Source organism: Diceros bicornis, chromosome 11 (genome assembly GCF_020826845.1).
Source record: "Diceros bicornis minor isolate mBicDic1 chromosome 11, mDicBic1.mat.cur, whole genome shotgun sequence".
Classification (NCBI taxonomy): domain Eukaryota; kingdom Metazoa; phylum Chordata; class Mammalia; order Perissodactyla; family Rhinocerotidae; genus Diceros; species Diceros bicornis.
The window spans coordinates 67,519,916-67,544,584 of record NC_080750.1 but is presented as its reverse complement, the minus strand read 5'-3'; the positions used below and the strand labels follow the sequence as shown (position 1 = coordinate 67,544,584).

Sequence of the window (24,669 nt, the reverse complement as noted above, 5' to 3'; positions counted from 1 at the left end):
TTTAAGTTCATCTTAAAAGTAATTAAACAGTCATGAAAATTTTTAAAACGATAAATGAGGAGAAACTTTCTCTAATAGTTATCAAACAGAGCTATTGTAGAAAGGCCTGAAATAGACTCGGCTTTTTGTGGGAATTTAGAATGTGATAAAGGTGCAATTTCAAATCAGCATGGAAAGGAAGTCTTAAAAATTAATAAATATTGTTGGGTCAATTAACTACTCAATTAGGAAGAAATGAAGTTAATTTACAACATATCGAAACTAAATTTCAGATGGATTAAATATAAAAATTAAACTTAGTAAAATCAGAAAAGTTATAGGGAATAGATTCATAACCTTGGTGTGAGCGTATTCCCAAGCCATACAAAAATTATAGATTTGATTACACGAAAATTTTAAACGTCTGCAGAGCGAAACAAAGTTAAAAGACAAGTGACAGTCTGAGAGAAATATATGCCACATATAAATCAGACCAAGGAAACTGGACAAAGATATGGATACATGAAGTAGGTGTAGTGTTTAAGCACAAAAAGTAGTTTCGTGCTGCCCACATATAGGAAACATGGCTTCTCGTGTTATGTCCCAGAAATAAATTAGGTGATGGTATTTGGGTGATTATTTTCTTCTCTATCTTTTCCTAAAATTTTCCAATTTTTACAATGATCTCGAGTTACATTTGTAATTAAAATCTTTGAAATTCCTTAACAACAACAAAGTCTGGCCTGCCTTATGTTGTTCCCTGTTTGGAGTGTTAATGTTCCACCAGCTTTGCTTTAGTTTATGGCGGGGAAGGCAGCAGGGTTTTTGCTTCCTTTGTGTCACCATGATACCTATTACAGAAGTGAGTCCTTACAGACATTAAACAAGAAGTGCTCACGGATTGGCTAAAACAATGCTGACCCTGTAGGTGTGGAATATTTTGTTGTCAACACATGAGCACCTTACACTTCCTCATTACACACTTCTCCCTAGCCTCTAAGCCCAGTTCCAGCCGCATAACTCACTTTATCAGACCAGTACAAATAACACGCAAGAACTCATTCCTGGCGCGCGCGTCAGCGTGACTCTCGCGTCTCCACGTCCGGAGCCGGCCTGGGAACGCCCGCGCCCCGCCCCGCAGCTTGTTGTGTTGTCATCACGTGGCTGGGGCGGGCCCTGACGTCAGGGGCAGGGGAGGGACTGCGCAGGCGCAGAAAAGGGGGCGGGGGACTCGGCTTGTTGTGTTGCTGCCCGAGAACCAGAGACGGTCCTGCTGCGGCCGCAGCTCTTCCAGCCGCCCGACAATGTCGTCTCATTTAGTAGAGCAGCCGCCGCCCCTGCACAACAACAACAACAACTGCGAGGACGGTGAACAGTCTCTGCCCCCGCCAGCCGGCCTCAACAGTGAGTGCGGGCCGGCGGGCTCCGTGAAGGGGATGGGGGAGGAGGAGCTGCTGTGGCCGCCGCTGCCAGCTCCGCGCGCGGGGCGGGAGGAGAAGGCAGCCCATTGGTCCAGGCCGAGAATGTGAGGGTGACTGACAGCTCCCGTTACCTGTCAGGAGGAGTGCTCTTGTCTTCCTTTTGACCTGTCTCCCCTTCCTCCCGGGGTTTTGGGTGAGGGGCTGCTGGGGTTAGGTGTCGGGGAGGGCAGGTGGGTGGGAAGAGAATGGGGACGAGCCGATCCCACCTGTGGTGGGCCCCTGAGCGGAGCCAATCGGGGCGTGGAGGGGCGGGCCTCAGGCGCGGGGAGGGAGGGTGGGCGGAGCGGGCGGCCGAGGGGACGTGGGCAGGGATGGGGACGTGCGGCGGGGACGCCGGGGGATGGACGCGGCCGGCCGGCCCAGGGGAGGGGGCGCCCGAGGGATGGCGGGCGGTCAGGTGTGCGACGGGGCGTGGGCCGGCCCCGCTGACCCCACCTCCCTGGTCGGCCTTCCCTTAGGGCTCGAATGTGAGCCCTCTTGTCGCGGGCCTTTGTTACCGCGGGCTGGTCAGGAAAATCATTTGGTAATTTAGTGGTTACTTGTATCACAGAGAGGTGGGGTGAGGAGCCTATGCTACCCTTTTTTTTTTTTTTTGAGATTTTTCAGAGTTACTCAAGTGTCTTTTTTTTTTTTCTTTTTGTTTTTGAAGCGATGGGGTTATGTGCCCTGTAAAACTGTTTATGAACAGCCTCTTGAGCCATCCAAGATTGCACAAATCACGGAGTCTGGGGCAATGAATTTTCAGAAACAGGGATTAAAAAGACACACACACGGGCGATTGAAAGTTACTGGGCAATATTGAGTTGCGGTCAGCTACAGTTGCTTTTCAGAACATTCTGATGCCCAGACATCTTGTGCTAAGGTGGTCCCTGTTGTCTTTAGAGCTCGGAGTCTTTTTGAATACGTTCTTGCCTAACCATTCTGTAATTCATCTCATGAAAGAGGTAGTTGGGACAGTTACCATATGGCTAGATGAAATCGTTTAAAAATCATTTGGGTGCTTAAATGACGTTTAAAGGCATTGCTATGTATTTCATCAGAGGGAGGTGTTGCAGCATGGCCTAAAGATTATTTTAGGGAAGAGAGTTCCTGTCCTCACAAGATAGGGATAGAATTAGAGTATTTTAAGATGTTATCATTGCTTATTGCTGTTGCTCCATCTTTTGGTGGATAAATTTCTTAAATGTTGACTTTTTAAAACTTTTGTCTATTTTATGTTCTAGAATGTAAGATTTATATATTATTTCCCGCAGTAAATTAGGATTAATTTATGTCTTTGAATGTTATTTGCTTCACATATTAATATGCATTTTTAAATTATTTACCCCTTTTTAGCATACTCTTCAGAAGCATGGGATTTTAGAATGGGAGGAGACTTGAGAGAGAACTCGCCCGTGTTATTTACCCGTCTAAAGTGTGCTGTCCAGATTCACAGCAGGCTGGCACCTAGAGCTGAGGTTTTTACTTTTACCAGACCTAGTGCTCCTTTCAGGACACTTCAGTGGCCTAGAATCCCCTGGTTGTGTGGGTTTCTTGTTCTCTCAGCATGTTATTCCACCTAATGTACAGAGGTGACCTGCCTATCTCTTTTTAATATACCGTTTTTTAATTGTACCCAAGTGTTTTCCTATGATACTTGTGTAAGTTGGGTGTTTGGTTACCTGTGTGTACATTTCACAGAAAGCAGAGGAATTTTAATTTTCCTTTGACCATTTAACAAAAAAATGAGGTTGAGCTATATGTGATTGTTTGACTCTGAGTCTCACAGCCCTTTGAAGTATTTGATGTCCTTGGCCAATCAGTAGCTGCTGCGTGTATAACAGCTCTTACAGAAGTGGAAGAACACTCAGCCTGTGTGGGATATCAAAATGTTGCTTTGGGAAATCTGCTAGATAGAAAGTGTTGTATTTGGGGTAGGGTGAGCTTTTAAAAGTGACTGAAAAGCTTTTATTTAGTGCCATATTTCATTCCTCGCCTTTTGCCTTTTACTGGTTTTTTTTTTTTTTTAGCTCATTATACAACACTGGACTGAACAAAACAAGAAGGCTTATTGATTCCTTCAAGTGATTTTTGAGTGCGGAGCAAAACAACTTATTCAGGCATCTAATACTATCCTAATTGCTGATAAGTTGAAGTTCTTTGTTGGGTAAAGTTGCACAACTAAGAAAAACAGGAGATGAACTCATTGTACAGATTATCCTTGGCTTGGGATTTTATCTTTAGTTCAGAGGTCAAAGCAGAGTTTTAATAGCAAATTATTGAAATATGTGGAATAATGAAACCTTTCTCTGATTTTTTTTTTTTTAGTTTAGCATTGTAGGAGGACTGTACACTTTCATTACAAATTAGTGGACAAATATCTGAACTACTTCCAAAGTTAAAAGGATATTTTCCAGTTTCCAGTTGTTAGTTTTATTCCTGAGAAAACTATCAAGTTACTTAAGAATATTTGTTTTGGACATTTATGTCTTAAAATTCAGTCAGTAATATAAGGAAAATCATGGCAGTAGAATTTTGTTATTGTTTATTGTAGGAAGAACAGCCTTTTATTTTCTTTTTAAACATCTTCGACCATGGTATACTTGCTTCCCCAGTGTGGCAAGAAGGCTTTTAAGGCTATGACATGTGAAACTTCACTGCCTTGTGATACTGTTTTGAATACAAAAGTAACTGGTGTGTAAGTACCTACTTGTGCAAAAGGACAAACTTTGTTTTTAGAAGAATGTCAATGACAGTTCTTGATCTGGATTCAATCTTCAGGAACTTGAATAAAATAAAGGCTTTGAGGAAAGAAGATAAGACATAATGAAATGTGTTACCCCTGGTTAGGATAAGAGTTACATGTGGGACCTTGAAAAGTTGGGGAAAAAATCAGCAATACTCTTTCTCCTTTTCTCCCCTCCCCCACCCCCTAGCTGTCCCACTCCCCTTTTTGCAAGAGCATTGAACTGGTGATTATAAAACTATCAAGAGTATGTACAACATACAGTCATGAATGTAATCACAATTATTGTACCAGCCTTCATGATGCGTACTATATTAGAGAATGTAGAAGCATGCTTCTCCGAATCTCTTAACAGTTCTCAGACTTAAACTGGAAAATATCTCTTGTATTGTGTATGTGTACAGTCTGGCATAAGAGAACAGTTTTTGGTGTGTAAGTAGTCTTTTAACAAAATAGAGCCTCCAATTTTTCGTTTTAAAGCTTTTTAGGAAGAAAGTTCACTCAGCTTTTTTTCAACTTTGTATTTCTTGGACAGCACAATCCTCATATCTTGCGTTGTTTCCTTTTCAAGTAAAAAGCGACATTGTGAGAATTGGTAGAGTTAGAACATCAAGAAAGTCTGAGGCTGTAAATCAGGAATGAACGAGGTGATGAGAAAAAGGCATGTGTAGTTCATCTGTAGTGGAAGACAAGCCTGCTTTTTTCCATTTTACTCAAAAGATAAAGCGAATATGTAACCCCTTAATGAATATCTGTCCTAACTTTCCCTGCAGCACTGTTTATTCCCTTAGATGATATTTCTGGAAGAGAATTATTGAGTTAAAGGAAATCTACCTTTTTAAGGTTCTTAATACATATTGCTAAATTACCCTCTAGAATGTGCAGGGAAGCCCTGGTTGTAATAACAAAATATTAGAAACACTCCTGTGGGTAATGATTAACCACTGCCATTTGGATGATGGGTAAAGTGTGGTGTATCTTTATGATGGGATACAATGCAGCTGTCCAGAAGACTGAAGTAAGGCAGTACGTGTGGACATTGAAGGACATCTACAAGCTGTTAAGGAAGAAACACTGTTTACAGAAAAATATGTACAATATGATTCCATTTTTTTTTTTTTTGGAAAATGAAAGCAAAACAATTATATTTCATTGAAAAACTCTGCAAGTCTAAATGTGAAACTTAACAGTGGTTTCCTTTGGGAGTAGATGTGGGAGGTTGAGAGCAGAGGTGTTAAAAACATCTTTACTGATGTATACATTCTCAAGGAATACAGTAATTTTGCAATAAGAAATGTTTTTTAAAAGATACAGAGTATAATTATAATAGTGATAACACCCAGCACTTAGCATGTACTAGAGACTTTGTGTACTTTTCTATGTGCTTTATTCATCTCCTCCTCCAAACAATGCTATGAGGTAGATAAATTTTTTTTTCTTATGTGAAGGGAACAGTATTTTTTTTACTGAGATATAATGGACATGGAATATTATATTAGTTTCAGGTGTGCAGCATAATGATTTGATTTTATATGTATTGCAAAATGATCACCACGATAAGTCTAGTTAACATCCGTCACCACACATAGTTACAAATTTTGTTTTCTTGTGATGAGAACTTTTAAGATCTGCTCTCTTAGCACCTTTCAAATTTACAATACATTATTGTTAACTATAGTTGCTGTAGTTTGCTGTACATTACGTCCCCAGGACTTATGTATCTTATGACTGGAAGTTTGTACCTTTTGACCACCTTCAGGTAGAAATAGTTATTATCCCTATTTTAGAGATGAGAAAATTGAGACACAAAGAGGTTAAGGAACTTGTCTAGGGTGTAACAGCTGTAAATGATAGACTGGGAGTCCAGCTTCAGCCTGTGCTCTTAATCAGTGCACTAATACACGCCAAATAAATGTTGTCTGCCTGGAGTAGAAATCCCTTTGGTTCTGCTATAGGGTGTTAAAGCAATTATAGAGATCACTTTTGCTAAGCTTTTCTATGTATGTCTCCTCAAGTTCCTAGATTCTGATTGCTAACATATTTTTAATGCAGAAAGTAGGATTTAGATATTGGTTTGGAAGTCCTTCAAAAAAGGAAGGTCCAGAAAACCTGATATTGTTACAGCCTTTTTCTGTTTGATCAGCTACTTCAAGGGAACATTAATTATATTTTAGGGAAGCCTGGCTTCCTCAGAGACCCATCTGGAGCTCCTGGTTCCTTAGTTCTGCTTCTGCCGGAGCAGCTCTTGCCTTTGGCTTGTTTTTGTTTATGGCACACATTGGCCTTCTGTACCAGAAAACTGGTCACGTTAGTTTAATATAAGTTTGACAATCCTAGAAACAGTGGGAGTAGAGAAAAACGGTTTGGATATATCTCTCTCTTTCTCTGTCTCTCTTTCCAATTAGAATATTTTGCAGAGCTTCAAATTTAGGGATGCTTTTACTATATTTCTTATACACTCCAGAGGCGCTCCAAATATTTAGTCAAATTACCTGCAGTATTAGATCTGTCTTAGCTTTGTTGAATTTGTTAATCCAGTATGAGTTCTATCTAGTCTTTCCATTTTGTGTAGCTAGAATGAGACCACGGAGATATCATACAACTATGTTGTTTGGCAGTGTAGTCCCAAAGAACTGGTGGTGACTGTGAGGCTGTGACAACCACTGGGACTACCTTAGAGGGAAAGGGAGGGAAGGGTAATTTCGTTTTTATTTAGCAAACATTGTTCTGAGTACTTTACAAATACAAACTCTTAACTAGTGATAATTGAGCATCTCCTGTTTACTAGGCACTTTACCTATGTTGCTATGTTTCATCCTCACAGCAACCCTGGGAGGTAGGCATTGTGATATTATGTCTGTTTTACAAATGAGGAAGCTGAAGTTCAGAAAGGCAGACCGACAGATAGCGGTGGAGTCAGATTTCCAACCAGGTTTGCCTTTGAGGTTATCTGGGATAGTCATCACCTCGTTGAGAGAGCATGTTAGGGTTTGAGCCTGTGTGGTGATTATTCTGATTTACTGATGGAGGACTGTTCAGCGACAGAACTCTCTTAACTCTTCTGCTGTGAGTTTAGAGGAATGGCCCCACCAACCTGCTTGGTTACATTTTCTAAAACAAAAATTTGTTGTAAGGAATGGAAATTATGAAAAAAATACACCACTATCTCTATTTGTTATTGAGTTGGTTAATTTGCTACTGTTATCATAAAATTAAAGCACCTTAATGGGTTCAGCGAACTCATTTGGCCAATAAATATTTTGAAGACTTATCCAAATTACTGAGGCCACGTCCCCTTTCCTGTGGCTCCACCCCTTCCACTGTTGGCCTGAGAAAACGTCAGTGTCCCTGTGGCGGGTGCGCAGTTGTTTTTCCCCTCAGACCAACAAGGCTAATGAAAATCCTAGAAAGATAGGAACTCGCGGGAGAGAAAAGACAAGTTGACAAGGTGTGTTTTGTGCTTAGGGAAAGGAGGAAGAATAGAAAGAGTGAGGTATAAAGGAAGAGAAGAAACTACTTTGTGGGACGGAGGTAAAGCTTTCTCAGAATTTTTAGCATCGTCACCTGATTTAGTTAAGAGCCAGCTGCATTAATTTTATGCTCCAGATCTGTACACAAATAGAAATTTTTATGATTGTATTTAAGTTTCCTCTCTAGGAGCTTCTCAATTGTTTGTGCTAATTAAGACATAGTTGTTAACTTAACTTAGGTGACCTTTATGAAGTTTCTAAGCCATATGTTTATTTCATTTGTGGAGAGGATGCAACTAAATAGCTGAGGTAGACTACAGAAAAAAAATATATGTAACTAAAATATTAAAGGTAAGTAACCTGTCTGGTAGTAAAGTAGCTATTTATTTTTTCAAAAGCAACCTGAAAGTTTTCAGTAAAGTGTTTATTGTATCTAAACTAAGCTTTAACCAGAGAGAAAATTGGCTGAAAGACACATTTTCTAAGGTACTAGTTTTAGAGTTGCAGCTTCTTCTAAATTGGTTGATTACGTGAGCTGCTTCAGGAACAGAACTATATACGTTTTTAGACTTTTATTGCTTCTTGTTTATTTTCTTCAGAATACTGTTGCATTTGGTTTGAGTCGAGTCAGAGTTTTTATCAGAACTCACCATATTCACAAGTGTGCATGATAAATTTGGTTGTGCTGTGGCTAACTTAAGTTATCTGACTTGTCCGACAGGTTCCTGGGTGGAGCTACCCATGAACAGCAGCAATGGCAATGATAATGGCAATGGGAAAAATGGGGGGCTAGAGCATGTACCGTCCTCATCTTCCATCCACAATGGAGACATGGAGAAGATTCTTTTGGATGCACAACACGAATCAGGACAGAGTAGTTCAAGGGGCAGTTCTCACTGTGATAGGTAAGTGATATCCACGTTTTGGTAGAATTCAGGAAACAGATGGGTTACGAGGTTAATTCCCATTAGACAATATAAATTGCTTATATCTTCATTTAACAAAATATGACTCCTGATTTATTGCAGCATGTGTGTTTAAATGAGACAGCTAATTGACAAGTACTTGAGTGCCCACTGTTTTTCCCCAGATCAAATCAATTTCCTGATTCAGATTGTATCATTTTTAGATGTTTATCAGTTTAAAAGTCAGTGGCATAGAATTAATGTAACTTTCTCCCATTTTTCTTTGTGTCCCTGTTTCACAGATCACATTCTGCCTTGAGTACAGTTATCTCTGTATATATCTGTCCTCCCTTCTAGATGGTGAGGCTCCAGAAGGCAGCGGTCATGTTTCGTCTCCTTTGTACCCTTGACAGCAGTGCTGCTGGCACGTAGTAGACACTAGTAATCGTTTGAGTCACAGGAACTGCAAGTTGATTCAAATTATAGCAGTATTTGCGCAGAGGCAGCACCAACCAGGTCTATAAACCTGTAAAGATAGTTAACTTTGAAGGCCATTCTGTTTTCTCAGAGGAAGTTTTATTTCAGACCTCGTTTTTCTGTATTTGACTTGGGGAAACTAATTCCACTGATTAAGGGCTGCTTATGGTGAAAGAGTGAGAATACAGAGATAAGTGCAAATAGAATGAAACCAAATTGTTAGTTTATTTTTTAGTGCAAGCTTTTCTTTTTTTCCGAGAGACTAGGTATAAAATGATACAGTGGTATATTTAACAATTCTTAGACCGCTGACAGCCGTACTGTCAGCATTATGGGGTACTGGACGATCTGGTTAACAAAGAGTTAACTGATGTTAGCCATGGAGAGGATGCAAATGCACAGGAAAAAGATTAAGGAAACATTTAAAAGTGTAAACAGTGATTATCTCTAGGGGATGGAATTGTGAATATTTTTCTTCTTTTGAATATTTTTGTACTTTGTAAAAGTTGTGTGTATATATATATCACATATTACTCACCAGAAAAAATATAAAAAGACAAACATCAGTTAAATCAAGTTCGAAGTTCCTGCGTGTCTTATGATCCACGGATGTTCCCTAGGCAGCAGAGGATTGGTTTGATGGCTCTGGCACACTGTGCTCCCGCCACCCCGTCTCATCTCTGGCTTGTCCCTGTGCTTCTTAAGCGCCTGGGTGGCTCTTGTCATAAGCAGAAGCAGAGCAGATGGCTCTTTTCTGAGCAGCTTGTCGTTGATTCCAGTAGCTACTGCGTTAGTCTTTCAGAATGAAGTTTATGTGTTATATTGCATTTATATTATAGGACTCGCTGATGGGTTTCTGAAGTTTTCTGCTTGTTATGGGCTTGTTGATAAGTATATGACCCTTGATCCTTGGTACCATTTGTCCCTGGACCTGTTGTTCACATGTGAAGCGAGGTGTGGCCAATGCTTTTGAAGACTTTCCTATCCCTCAGTTTAAATATCTTTATTTACTGTCGTCTTCTGAGGAGGCCTAGAACTGGAGCTCCGCAATGCTCTCCTGGGCTGTCTGGCTCACACACACTAACATTTAAAAATGTCTTCACAATTCATGTCATTTGAATTGCCATGCATCTCTGTATTTGAAGTTGTTGGGTAGTGTTTCTTGTAGGAGGAAAAGTTTTAGGATTGTTGGATATTAGTCTCAAAGCTAATATATGTATATTTTCAATATAAAAATTATTCCATAGACACATTTTTGTTACCGTGGTGGGTAGAAGGTAACCCCTGTGTGTTCTGCTTTGTGTCCCACCCTATTGGAGGAGTTTTCAGCCTACAAACTAGATTCACTCAGGGAGCTTTTAAAAATACCAGTGCACAGACTCCATCCCTAGAGATCCCCATTCTGTTGTCAGGGGTAGGGTAGAGCATGAGAATATTTTAAAAGCTCCCCAGCTGATCTCCATATGAGCCAGGGTTGAAGCTCTAATGCATTCCAAATTGTTAGGAGTAGTAGACAGTTTACCAGTGAAATACTTAGTGTTTTTCTAAGTGGCGTTGGTGCCAGTGGTAAAGAAGAATGCAGAAGTAGAGCAGGGCTTCTGTAGGATTCTTGACTTTGTCATTCTCCTGTCTTGACCTGGTCATGGCTGTGTAAGGCTGGCCCTCACCTTGATCTCTGGCTGTGAACCCAATGGTGTTATGCGCATAATGACAGTAAACTGAGGACAAGAGTGCCTCCTTCTACTTGGTTCCTGTGCAATAGCCTGAGATTTCCGGTTCAAGACAAAAATTGTCTAAATACATTAGTATGTTTGTTTGTTATAGAACCAGCTTTAATCTTTTCCTATCCCCATTCAAGACTCTCCTATATCAGTTATAGTAGTCTAGGCCTCATCAGTCAGATACATTTCTGGTGATCTTAATTTTTTAAGTACCTCTCACCTATATGTCTATATATTAACATTGTACGCGTGCTCTTGGTAACTTTAATAGTTAATATCTATTCCTTTAAGCAAGGTAGGCCTGGAGCATTTTTCATCCCTACTTGAATTTAGATTGGGGGCGGGGCTTGAAAGACCTACTGGTTTGCTGTGGTTACACAAGGGATCACTGATAAAGCTAAGGATAGAACTTAGCATGTTGTATCCATCTATTGTATCAAGTACAGTTCGTGATCATGTGTTTTTATCTAAAAATTTATATGTAAATTTTTGTAGTTCTGGGAATATATCTTGTACTTTTCATTAAAGGTTATGTATTCATATGTAAGCTTATATAATTCACTCTGAAATAGCTCAGAGCAAATATTTCTGAAATAAGTAGAATAGTGGTTCTTAAACTTTTTGGTCTCAGTACTCCTTTACACTACTAAAAATTATTAGGGACCCCAAAGATCTTTTGTTCATGTGGGTTATATATTTTAATATTTACTGTATTAGAAATTAGAACTAAGATAATTTAAAAATATGTGCTTATTCAACAATAACAAGCCCATTATATTGTAACATAACTTTTTTTAATGAAAAATAACTATTTTCCCTAACCAAAAAAGTCAGTAAGAATAGTGGTATTGTTTTACATTTTTGCAAATCTCTTTAATATCTGTCTTAATAGAAAACAGCTGGATTCTCATCTGCTCTTGCATTCGCTCTGTTGTGGTATCACACATCACGTAGCCTTGGGACAAGGTCACTATCCTCTCATGAGAGAATGAGAATGAAAAAGGCAAATAAATCCTAGTAGTATTAGGGAAACCGTTTTAACCTCGAAGAACGTGTGAAGGAGTCTTTGAGAACTGCTGGTGGTGAATTATTTAATGATGAGAGAACTTCAAGAAAAAGAACCCCAAACCAGGTTTCCGAATTTGAAGATCATTTTGCTTTTATTGGAAAAAGAGTAAAAATAAGAAAATGTGACAGTCTTGTCTCTTTAGGTAATATCTCCTTTGCAAATTTATCATTGCGAAGGAATTCATCACCCCGGAAAATTCCAGGACATTTTGGGAGGAAGGGTGCTCGATTTCATTTTCTCTTGTATAGGGTTATGATACACTTTCTGATGTGCTGCTTTTTCAAAGTTATACTACTGTACCTTTTAGTTTTCTAATTTCCAGTAGAGGCTAATTTACGTGACAAAATGAGAATTAAAACTAAGGGCTCAATTCTTTCTCTTTCAGCCCTTCCCCGCGAGAAGACGGGCAGATCACATTTGATGTGGACATGCACACCAGCAGGGACCACAGCTCTCAGGTGTGTGTGTGTGTGTGTGTTTAGTTTTCTGATTTACAATAAGTAATTAGAAAAAATGCAAACCTCTAAATGAGGATGTTTTGCTAAAATATATTAAAGAACAAGAAGACTTTAAAAAATAATTTGAAGCTGCTTTAAGTTATTCACTTTCTGATTCTCGAGTTTACTTAGGCTGATACAATCCTTGTTATACTCCTTTACAACTAAGAATTTGGGGTCCTATTACCCAAAAGAGTTAGAAAATTCTTGTCTATAATGTATCGTGCCAATATTCCAGGCTAGTTTCTTGAGTTTATAAATAGAAAACTGAGACAGGTGTCTTGTTTAAGGTCACAAAATAAGTGAAAAGGAAGGTTGTTGTAGAAGCAGATGTGAAAACTTTTTCCGCCTCTGAAATCAAAGCAATGATTTTGAGATGAATCTTAGCAGCTAGAGATAAAATTCATCTAAATTATGTGAGGTTCTTTAAGTTAAAGAAGATAAATATGGTTCACTAGGAGTTGACAATGTTGGAAATATAGATGGATATAGTATTGAAAGCTTACAAAGGTTTTATTATAAAACTTACGATAAATAAATAATTGTTAATGATTAGAATGTTCATAGCCAGCCTTTAATTGTATTGACGTGTCAGGTCACCTAAAAGTGTCAGAGTGCAAATCCTTGAGAACAGGAACCATTGTCTTTTTCTACTAGGTTAAGGTGCTTGAAGAATGTATGTTAAATGCATGTGTAAGTGAATTCTAACACAACTTTGTTTTGTGGGGTTCTCACTGTGCAGTGTCCTGAGTCTCTTTGCACTAGAAATATTTTGCATGTTATCTTGAATCCACCCAGTATTCTTTCTGTTTCAGAGGCTGCACAATTTGTCCCTACTTTCTGCTCTATTTGTGCTGTTCTCTGAAGCCTAGAAAATCTATGGGATTAAGTACAAATTTATTTTATGATGAGCTTTATATTACAGAAAAGCTTACAGTAGCAAGCAAAAGCTCTTTTGTTGGAAGATGTCTGACTGGAATTGTTGAATTCCTCACTTATGTATGTCAGTCTTGCCATATGCAGTAAGCTGTAACTAATAAAGAAGAAAATATATATAGTTTCAAGGGCAAAAAGTGTATTAAGGAATCCCAAGATAGAGAAATGAAATTAATTCTTTGCCGTAGTCTTTCCTGAGGAAAATGTCCTCAATCTGTACGGTTTTTTGTACCGACAAGTTGAAAATCTAGAGTAGCATTTTCCAAAATGCGTTTGGAGGAACATTTGCTCAGTGGAAAGCTCCATAAGATAGTTCTAAAGTCACATAAATGGAAAAGAATGCAGCCCCTGGGCTCCCTCACCCTCCCACTCCAGTAGTCACAGTGTGTAGCACCATGTTAAGGGCTCTGACAATTCCTGCAGTAAAGAAATCTGTTTATTTAAACCAAGAATTTCCCAAGCTTATTTGACCTTAGACCTCCCTCCGCCTGCACACACACTTTTTTCTCCTAATCATCTACCTAACAACTTAATGGAACACTTTGATAAGTGCTGTCCTGGCTCATGGAGTGGCAGGTGTACGATCAGGCTCAACTCATAACTGAATTTAAGTGGAATTCTAGAGCTGACGGCATCCATCCTAGAATTCCAAAGGAAATTGTGAAATTCGGGAGAGAAAATGTGAGACTTTGGCCTCTGTATCAGATTGTGATAGGATTGCCGTGTGATTTCTCTTCAGAAACAAGTACCTAAAAGAACACTGATTATCTGGTTATAGTGATATTAACAATCAGATTGGTCAATTTAGACAAGGTTACATTTTTGGAAAAGCAGTCTAACTCCTATAAGGTCAACATTATGACTTTCAGAATAAGACTTTTAATAAGGGGGAAATCAGTAGGTATAGTTTATTTAAACATTCAAAAAGCCTTTTACATTGCTTTTTTTTAAATTGAGGAAATGATAATTTAAAAATTAATTAGGGTTTGGAAGGATGGATTTTTGAGAAGCAAGCTTAGGGTTGGGAAACAGTTAACAAAGGACTGTTATGGTACTTGCACGCATTGAATATTTTTGTATATGTCTACATGAGGAATATATGACATTTTTAGCCTTTTCTAGGAGGAGGAAGGAAAGGTGCTAATATTTATTAGATATATTCTAGGTGCTAAATTTAATTAAAAAAACGTTTTCCCACCTGTAATGTTGTCAGTCCAGTGAGAGAGGTAGATATTATCCCCATGAACAAATGGGAAAGGTGAGGCTTTGTCTTAATTAAGTTACTGGTCTAAGATCACAGGGTGAGTGAGTGATGGAGCCAGGATTAAAACCGTCGCTGTCTGAGCCTGTGGCCCCTGTTCCTCCTACTGAAATAAGTCAAAACATGGGATTGATTGCAGGGGAGTTCGCGAGGTCGTGAGAATGAACTAAAACATGTCTGGTGAGATGTGGTATGTGGAAGCCTACAGTGTAATGCATTTAGGAAAAAGAACATTCGAACTATACTTTTAGGATGATAGTCCTCAAGAGTTTTGTAGCAGAAAATAGACTGTAGGTTATCTCTTGAAAGCATTTTTGCAGTGTGTTGCTGGGACCAAAGAGGCCAACGTAGTGTTGGGCATCATTGGAAGACGATTCAAACAGAAAATATCCTCATTTTTCCCCTTGTAAAACTGTGGTTTATCTGTTCATGGACCACGGTATGCAGTTTAATATCCGCATTTAGAGACCTAAGAGGGCTGGAGGTAGGCCAGGGAAGAAAATGTAAGTGATTAGAAGGTAAGGGACTTCCACATGAGAACAGGCGAAGATGATCAGAATCTTCTCTCCACATAGACGGAGGGGTTGAGAGAGGGTTATTGATTCGGTCTAAAGCATGCATCTGATTTAATTAGATTAAGTGCATTTTTACCATATCCTGGAAATCCAAAAATCAGAAAACAATTTAAAACCTAAAATTGACAAATTTAAAATTAATAAAAGGAAGCACAGGGTGGTAGTCACTGAGGAGAACTTATGATCCTTATTCTTAAGATAAGCATTCTAAACTGATCTAAGGATTTTTTTTTTAATGATTAGTCCAAAGATAACTTTGCTTCATGCAACTGAGAGAAAATTACATCATATTAAAAAAAAATTAAAGCAAAAAGTCTCATTACATTTTCATCCTCTTGGAAAGTATGAAACATGAACTTGTTCACAAATTTAAACCTAAATCTTTGAGCAGTTTTAGAGAGAGACGTGGAGACCCAAGTTGGAAACTGTACACAGAAGTGACCTGTGGTGTGTCAAATATAGTCAGATATTGTGTGTACACAAACTGATCTATAAGTAAATTGTAACAATTTATTGTTTTTGATTTGGGGATGTTTTCACTTTTACTCCAAAGAGCCAACTCATGATTCTGAGTAATCTCATTACCCACTGGAAAAAACTTAATCCCAAAGGCGACATTGTGTCATTCAGCGGAATTTGCCAAGTCCAGGAAAACTAAATAAGAATGATGCCACCAGAGTAGCAGAAATCCACAGGGATTTCACTTTCGTTTTGATAATCTCTAGCTATTGGTAGTCCGTTTGTACTGTCTGAAGCTACCTTCCTGGGGCAGTTATTTCATAGAGTGCTAGACCTGTCAGAAAAGAGTCCCGTGGATACGGCAGGCTGTGTGTTTCATGACTACCTACCGAGAAGAATGAAAGCTCTGGTCAAAGAGTGAATCCTATTCAAACAAAATAACCGAACAGAACAGTTCTTAGCTTGGAGACCGTTTGGTCTGAGGTCAGAGCATCACGTTCCTTAAAACTGAGTAAATAAATAGTGCTGTATCATTTTTAGGAATTTCTCATTCCTGTGGATTCTATTGAAACAGAAGCTACTGGAAATTTTAATTGTTCTTGACCTAAAACTGTAGGTTATCATTAGCAAGAAAAAAGATTTTTTCATATATTTGATATGAACGATGTCAAATTCTGACTCAGTATAAAATAAATTATTCTAAAAAACTTTTGGCCTAAGTAGTTTTGACTAAACCTTGGGAAATGTTTGGATATCGATTTGTCTAAAAAATATAATCTCCTTCCAGGGAGTAAAACCTTGCTTAAGAGTGGAGGCTCTAGGGCTGGCCCCGTGGCTTAGCGGTTAAGTGCACGCGCTCCGCGACTGGCGGCCAGGGTTCGGATCCCAGGCACGCACCGACGCACCGCTTCTCTGGCCATGCTGAGGCCGCGTCCCACATACAGCAACTAGAAGGATGTGCAACTATGACATACAACTATCTACTGGGGCTTTGGGGGGCAAAAAAGGAGGAGGATTGGCAATAGATGTTAGCTCAGAGCCGGTCTTCCTCAGCAAAAAGAGGAGGATTAGCATGGATGTTAGCTCAGGGCCGATCTTCCTCACAAAAAATAAATAAATAAAAAAAATAAAAAAATAAAATGTTTAAAAAAATAAATAAAAAAAAAATAGTGGAGGCTCTAGAGACAGTTTGCCAGGGTTTGAATACTGGCCCTGCTACTTATGGAACCTTAGGCAGTTATGTGCTCAGTTTCTGTCTCAGTTTACTCACCTGTAAAATGGAATACAGTCATCTGTCACTTAGTGACAGGGATACGGTCTGAGAAATGCGTCATGAGGCGATTTTGTCGTTGTGCGAACATCATAGAGTATACTTACACAGACCTGGATGGTACAGCCTATTACACACCTAGGCTGTACGGTACTCATCTTATGGGACCACCGTCTTACATTCAGTCCGTCATTGACCAAAACGTCATTATGCAGCACATGACTATTAATAGTTTCTACTTTTATAGCATTGTTGCAAGGTAAAAGTCAGTGCATGTAAAGTGCTTAGAATGATGCTTGTCTCTTGATAAATACTTAATAAGTACTATTATTATAAATTTCATCATCACATCTCCTAGTTTATTTTCTCATCACTTTATATTTGTCAGCATATACTTTTTGCTGTGTTCCCTTTTATTTTCAATTATGAAAATGAAAATTTTTAAATGCATACAGAAGAGAATATTACAATGTTCCTCCATATAAGCATCACGCATATTCAACAATTATCACTATTTTGCCCACTTAGTTAACACTTTATCCCGAAATACACTTTTTTCAGGTTCGTATTCTATGCTTAGATATAACAACAGTGAAACTCACTCAAGTTTTTTTTAAGATATTAAATACTCTGATCTTAGATCGTTTTTTGTCAGCCTTTTTAGAAAAACAGCATGTTTCTTACATGAAAATTACACACAACCTTATGATTTTCATGTATTTTGTCTCAATTTGTCTTTTGTAGTAGGAAGAATCAGTGTTCCTTTTTTTTTCTTTTTTAAAGTTTGAATTCTTCTTTACAGTCAGAAGAAGAAGTTGTCGAAGGAGAGAAAGAAGTTGACGCTTTGAAGAAAAGTGTAGATTGGGTTTCCGACTGGTCCAGCAGACCTGAAAACATCCCACCAAAGTAAGTTCTGACGGGTTTCTTTTCAGTGGACACCGTGGATGTAGCTCACACTCTTATGTGCAGTGGACCTGCTCATTCCCAAGCTATTTTCAGCAAATGCGTTTCTGACACCTGCCTCTGAATTTCTTCCCCCAGGGAGTTCCACTTCAGACACCCCAAACGTTCTGTTTCTTTAAGCATGAGGAAAAGTGGAGCCATGAAGAAAGGGGGTATTTTCTCCGCAGAATTTCTCAAGGTGTTCATTCCATCTCTCTTCCTTTCACATGTTTTGGCTTTGGGGCTAGGGTAAGTACTGGTGGACTTCCAAAGGCTTTTCCCTTCATTTGACCCTCATATTTTATTTCTAGATGTACAAAATACATGTCAAAGCAGTTTGTTTTGTTCTGCTTTTTATGTCCTAGTGCAAATATGGTGAACTTAGAATTATTAAAGTTGATACACTGTTGGTATACCGATAGGCATTTTTAATAGTAGGCTTTTTTTTTTTTTTTTTTGTGAGGAGATCAGTCCTCTGCTAACATCCGCCAATCCTCCTCTTTTTTTGCTGAGGAAGACGGCTCTGGGCTAACATCTGTGCCCATCTTCCTCCACTTTATATGGGACGCCGCCACAGCATGGCTTGCCAAGCAGTGCGTCGGTGCGCGCCCGGGATCCAAACCAGCGAACCCCGGGCCGCCGCAGCGGAGCGCGCGCACTTAACTGCTTGCGCCACCGGGCCGGCCCCTAGTAGGATTTTTTTAATTTGAAAAATCAGTTCATATTAATCCCCTAAATGATCATTTTTAAGTAGACTCTTCTATGTTTGATTTTCATTTTGGGGTTTTGTTGTCGTTCATAAAGTACTCAAGATTAGCTACGTTTTAAAGTAAACTAATCTTTAGTGTGTAAATTTTGGGGTTGATATGAACATTTTTTTTCCCCAGATGGGAAAATACACCATTTTATTGAGTTGTCCTTGAATGAACCTGGTAGGTTGGTTGGGAATACTGTTTTTTTCTCCTTGTGGCATTTTCACTTATTCTTCTTAAATTGACCCCACATTTACCTGTAATTTGTTAATTTTTCAAGTACGTCTTTTAAATTCTTTTTTTTTCTTGATGTGAACAATTGAGGAAATGTATTTTTGAAAGATTTTAGGAGTTAAACACTAGCTGTTCATTTTTATCGAGACCTATCTATTATTCTCTTTAAGCATGTCCAGTGGGTCATTTTCTGTATATAATATGCAAAAGATATGTCATCCCTTCTCTTCTCTTTAAGCAGCTCAGCATGTGGGAGAGACGTTCACAGTCATGACCATGGAAACGTGTTTGTGACTGTCCCACACACCCTTTGTCTTTCTGGGTGCGCGGTCTGCTTTTGTGATGGCGAGGACAGTGATCACAAACAGCAGAATGGAGGGTGTTTGTGGAGGAAGGGAGTGTGTGCATGTCGTGTAGGGTTGGTGTGGGGGCAGGGGTGGAGTTTAAACTCCCCTACAAGATTGACTGTATAGGAATGTATTTGCCCTCAAGAGGTTGGTTTTTGTACCTTGCAGTATCTCTTCCTTTCCTGAATCGTCAGACTGTTTCTCTTGCTGGCGTAAGTTAACTGTTGTGATAGATGAATGTAGAGAAAAAGATTTTTAAAAGTTGGTTGGTGTTATTACACTGAGGGCTGAGGCTAGTGCCATAGTTTCCTTAACTTCCTTTCTGCTTATGTTATTTAAAGGTAAAATACATGTCTGGCATGGAAAAGTAATATTAGGCCCTTAATGCTTAAGAGTTAAACTGTTAGTAAGAGCCCCCTTTAAAGCACTGGCAGCTTTAGAATTTGGCATATTATGATATTTTGTTATCTGAAGTATCAATAGAACACTTTGTCCACCGCAAAGGTACGTCTCACAGAAGGTTGGTTCTGCTTCCCTCTTTGGAAAGGTGTGTTCTCTCTGGCTTTGCTCTAATTGCTGACCCGTGCTGTCCAGTCCTGTCTGATGAATAAACGTAATCATAGAAAACCCGTTTGGCTGGCTGGTGACCAGCTTTAAGTCAGCGATGGTTTCAGGGTGTTAGGGAGCTGCGCACATATCCCTTTAGAGCCTTTTACAAGGACGGAAAAGTTTAGTTTTTAAGTACAGTTCAACCTGTGGACAAGCTGGTGTACAACTGTTGAAACAGATGGAACGTGATACACTCTTGTTTTCTTTCAGCATCTATATTGGAAAACGACTGAGCACACCCTCTGCCAGCACCTACTGAGGAAAAGAAAAGCCCCTGGAACAGCGTGTGACCTGTGAAGTTGTGTATTGTCACAGTAGTTTGTTTGAACTTGAGACCATTGTAAGCATGACCCAACCTGCCCCCCTCTTTTTACATATCCAAGTTCCAGTAACTCTCAAATCCAGTATTTTATTCAAACTCTGTTGAGGCATTTTACTAACCTCATTCCCTTTTTGGCCTGTAAGACACTTTAGAATTTCCTAACAGAGTTTACTGTTGTTTAGAAATTTGCAAGGGCTTCTTTTCCGCAAATGCCACCAGCAGAGTATAATTTTGTCAACAATGCTGTTGTCTCCTTTTAGTACCACCAGACTTAGACCTGCATCGTCCATGGTATAAATTTTACTCTTGCAAGATCAGTACCATCTCTCTCTTAAAACAAGATCAGGTTAGCAAATGATGTAAAAGCTTTGTTGTTTTGTTTTTTAAGACAAAGACAAGCTTCCCTAAGCTTGAATTTATAATTATTAAAGAAGAAAACAAAAATAAAAAAAACAAAACATAAGAAGAAAAATATCCTGGGCAATAAAAAATTATTTTAAACCAGCTTTGGAGCCACTTTTTGTCTAAGCCTCCTGATGGCGCCTTTAATTTGTAGGAGGCAGACTGTATCAGTGATAGGTCGGCATAGAATAAGAACTCGAATACATCAGTTTTAATACTAGTGTGTAGTAATGCTGTCTTTTCTATGCTGTAGAATCTTTATTTCTGATAAGGAACGTCTCAGGCCTAGACATACATGAAATTGCTTTTGGGATTTTTGTGTGTGTGTTTGGTATTTTTATGTTTATTAGCTGCATGTGAATTTTTCATGACTTTCTTTAAATTTTTTTTATTTCTTTTCTTTTTGCTAACAAGAGGCTTTGGAATGAGTTCCAGTTTGTGGTATAACTACAGGCTTCTTGTTTTAGGAAGCATCACTTATCCTCTGAAGCCTTTAAACTCTGAAGACAATTGTTCAGAGTTATTCCAAGCACTTGTGCAACTTTGAATAACAGACTTGGTTTGTGGGAACAGTTGACAAAGTTCTGAAAAGATGCCATTTGTTTTCTTCTCTCTCTCTCTTTTCAATGTTTACTGTGCAATCTTCCCAAGGTGATTCCTGTGATTCTGCAGGCACTGGTCGTTTTCTTGTGTAGCCATCTTTTGAGTTAAGTTAAACTCTTGAAGTTCCAGAACACTCAACAACTTCCTTCAATGATATACGTTTTTTGTTTGTTTTTAAAATGTGAAGCTTTAGGACCAAATTGTTAGAAGGCATCAGGATTACCAGTTATTTCAAGTAGATTTATTGGATTTCAGAACATAGCATGACTCCGAAGGATACCGTTATATGTTTTATATATAAATAATTACTGTTTATGATATAGACATTACTATGGAATATTTACAGAACCATTGTTCATTTTAAAACTAGCAATCTATTCATTAAATAAAGTGCATCAGGTTGACTTGAATAAAAACACTATGACAACCAGGTTTGCCAGTTTGCAGAGACTAACTCTTTCTTTCTCTCACGTCAAGTTTTGTAAAATTGATGTGTTATAGTGGAAAATAACATACAGATTAAACAAAAAAATTAATTTCTGACTATCTTTTTTCAAGAATATAGCTGACTATCTTTAAGAAAGATGATATATGCAGAATAGTTTTCTGAATTATTTTACTTTGTTTTTCTTTCTAGCATTTGATGTCTAAATAATTTTGGACGTCTTTTTATTATACCTTGTTTCTGTCTTGTTCTTAAACCTGGTAACACTTGATTTGCCTTCTATAACCTGTTTATTTCAAGTGTTCCTATTTGAATTTCTTTGGGAAGAAAGTAAATCTGGTGGCCCACTGATTTTGAAAAACCTGAATAAAGTTGGAAAGGCTGGTGACGTTAAAGAGAACTAAATAGCTAAACTGCTATAATAGTTTGTATTACAACTGGTATCATGGGAGAGAAAAGTCAAATTTTACTTAAAATAAGAGCAACTTTTTACAGGCAGCACATTGCCCTCTTTTGAAATTCAGTAGCAATTGTTATCAGTAGTGTGATTGAACTTGGGTGTATTTTTAATTTTTTCAACATTGAAAATAAACTTAGTTCTGCCCTTTTTCATAAAATATCTGTGAAATTTTGGACTATTACTTAAAACATGAATACAGGATCACAGTAGAACTTATAAGCTGAAATCATGCAGTATTTATTGATAACCCCAACATACGGGATAAATGTTTATGCTTCTACCCAGATTTCTGTTGAACGGAAACAGATTATGTGATTGGAGAGGAGAATTCAACAATTAACAGTTGACATTTTAAGATTAATGTTTAAAAAGTTTGATACCTGTTTATAGTTTGGAGACAAAAAGGCAGGTTTCATTTTTCTTATGTTTGATGAAAACTGGCTTAAAATATTTGTAAATAGAAATAAGAGCAAAACTACACAAACTTGCACATTGAAAAGTGCAGCAAGTTACTTCAATTGCAGTAAAAATATTTACGATTCTAAAAATGAAAATTGAAGACTTAGCCAGTGAGATAAATTTTTAAGTGAACCAGTTGTTGAAATGATTGGAGTAACTGAGCCAAAGTGATTATGCATTATTCATCTATTTAGTTAGCACTTTGTATCATTATATACAGTTTACAATACGTGTATAACTTGTAGCTATAAACATTTTGTGCCATTAAAGCTCTCACGAACCTTTTTCTGTCAGTCTATCGTTTTATGTCACGTGTGTCGCCTGGGAGTTGAGAGGAGAGAGGCCTCCCTGTCCACACAGAAATGTTCCATCATGGGGATCCTCAGATACTTGAGTTCCCAACAGTGTCCAAGTGCTGTGGGAGCGAACGATATTCCTGCCCTCCCGAGTGTCCTACCCTCAGGAGACAGTCACCACATAATGTAATTATTCCTCAGAGAAGGGCATATGAAGTACCGTGGGGCCTTGACATTCCGAGCATTTGTTCTGCCTGACAGCATCAGGGTGTTATGCACAGAGGAGGCGACACATTGAAAGATGAGTCTGTTCAGCAAGGGCAGAGGGAAGTTAAGAGCATGCCTGGAAAGGGAATGGCAGGAAGTGACAGGTGAAAATATATTCCACAAATAACGTGAAGTTCATTGTGGCTGGGAGACAGTATGGGTAGACAGGAAAGTGAAAATGTAGTTTAGTGTTGAACCAAATTGAAATTTATGTGCCCTTCTTGGCAGTTGAACTTATTTGTATGTATCGGCTTATTTAAAGCAGGAAAATGATTGAAGACTTAAGTTTTAGATGGTTATGAAAGAGTGAAGAAAAGAGTCCCAGAGGCAAGGAGATCAGTCACTTGTCTAAGTCAGGAGTAAGGGCCTGCCCCAGGCTATGACCCGAGGGATGGGAAGGTGGGCAAGGGTGGAGATGTGGATGGGAGAGACAAAGCTGAAGTCAATGGCAAGAAGATGGTTTAGAGAGGAAGAAGGCACATGAGCTCTTCTTTTCAGGCCTGAATATTTATTGATGCTGTGCACTGAGAAAGTGAGGACAGGTGGAGAAATGGAGAGGTAAGGGGAGGGAGAGAGGATTTCAATTTTGAATACATTGAACCTGGTTTGAAGATAACCAGTAGACACTTCTTATGTAGAACTAGACCTCGGGAGAAAGGTCTGAAGTGGAAATGAAACACCCTGAGACACACATGCAAATATATTTATAATATTTAAAGATTTGACCATGGGGAAAGAAGAAAGGAGGTAACAAAATAGCAGTGAAGTCCAACATTTGAAGCCTGAGCAGAAGAGAAGCTCAGAAGGTGAATGACGTAAATAGTCCCGTAGGAGAACCCCCCAAAAGAGGAGTGACCAATCCTATAAATTTAGTGGTTAAGGAGGGTGAATTAAAGAGAAGCTTTTGAGGTTGGCAATTGAATCACTGCCAGAGCATTTTCTGTAGAAGCAAAAGTGGTCCTGGATAAGATTGTACTGGGTCAACGAATGAATAGCAAGAAAGTGTTGGCTCTTCTCAGTAAATTTGGAGATGAAGGAAAATGAGGGGAAAGATTTCAAAGAGAGACAGGAAGGTAGGATTGTTTGGGTAGGTTGGGATATAGAGACAGGAGTACGTTTGTACCCTGGGGAAAGAGCTCAAAGGGAAATATTAAAGATACAATGGAGCAGATGCACAATGGAATGAGATCCTAGAGGGAGTAGGAGGGGTATAGTAAGGACTCAGAGGGGAGATTAACCTTGGAAATGGGGAGAGGGACTCTTGGAGCCATTGAAAGTTCAGAAAACCCAAACATTTATGATAGGAAATGAAAAGGTAGGTGAGAAAGGGTGAAGAGAGATCTGTTAGCAAAGGAGTGGCAAGTTAAGGAAATCTACATCTGGTGGCCTGTTTTTTCAATGAAGCCTAGGGCTTTGAAGACAAGGATGGTGGGGAAGATGGGGCTGTTTTCCATCAATATCTCCTGATCTGAAAAGAGATCAGAACTAAAGCTGAGATTCTAGAAGTCTTATAATTGCTCCTGCCATTCCCCAGTGCAACCAAAAGCATCAGTCAAGTCTGCCGGGTTGAAAGCCCCAGACTAGGCTCTACCACTTTTCAGCCTAGTCAACTGGATGCTTTTGAGTTTCAGCTGTCTTGGATTGGATTAAATGATCTCTTGGAACTTTTTAATTCTATCCTTGCTGTTAGCAAATTATGGTTCAGT

At 38.8% G+C, this 24,669-nt stretch overlaps 1 protein-coding gene across 1 annotated transcript; it reads left to right on the top strand.

The window, feature by feature from the left end:
- The first annotated feature begins 1,211 nt into the window (after window positions 1–1,211).
- BNIP3L (BCL2 interacting protein 3 like) lies at window positions 1,212–22,684 on the top strand. The gene is made up of 6 exons (XM_058550481.1): window positions 1,212–1,383; window positions 8,377–8,560; window positions 12,213–12,285; window positions 17,628–17,731; window positions 17,867–18,016; window positions 19,920–22,684. The coding sequence occupies exons 1-6, from the start codon at window positions 1,284–1,286 to the stop codon at window positions 19,966–19,968; spliced, it is 660 nt and encodes a 219-aa protein (XP_058406464.1). The 5' UTR covers window positions 1,212–1,283; the 3' UTR covers window positions 19,969–22,684.
- The last annotated feature ends 1,985 nt before the right edge of the window (window positions 22,685–24,669 follow it).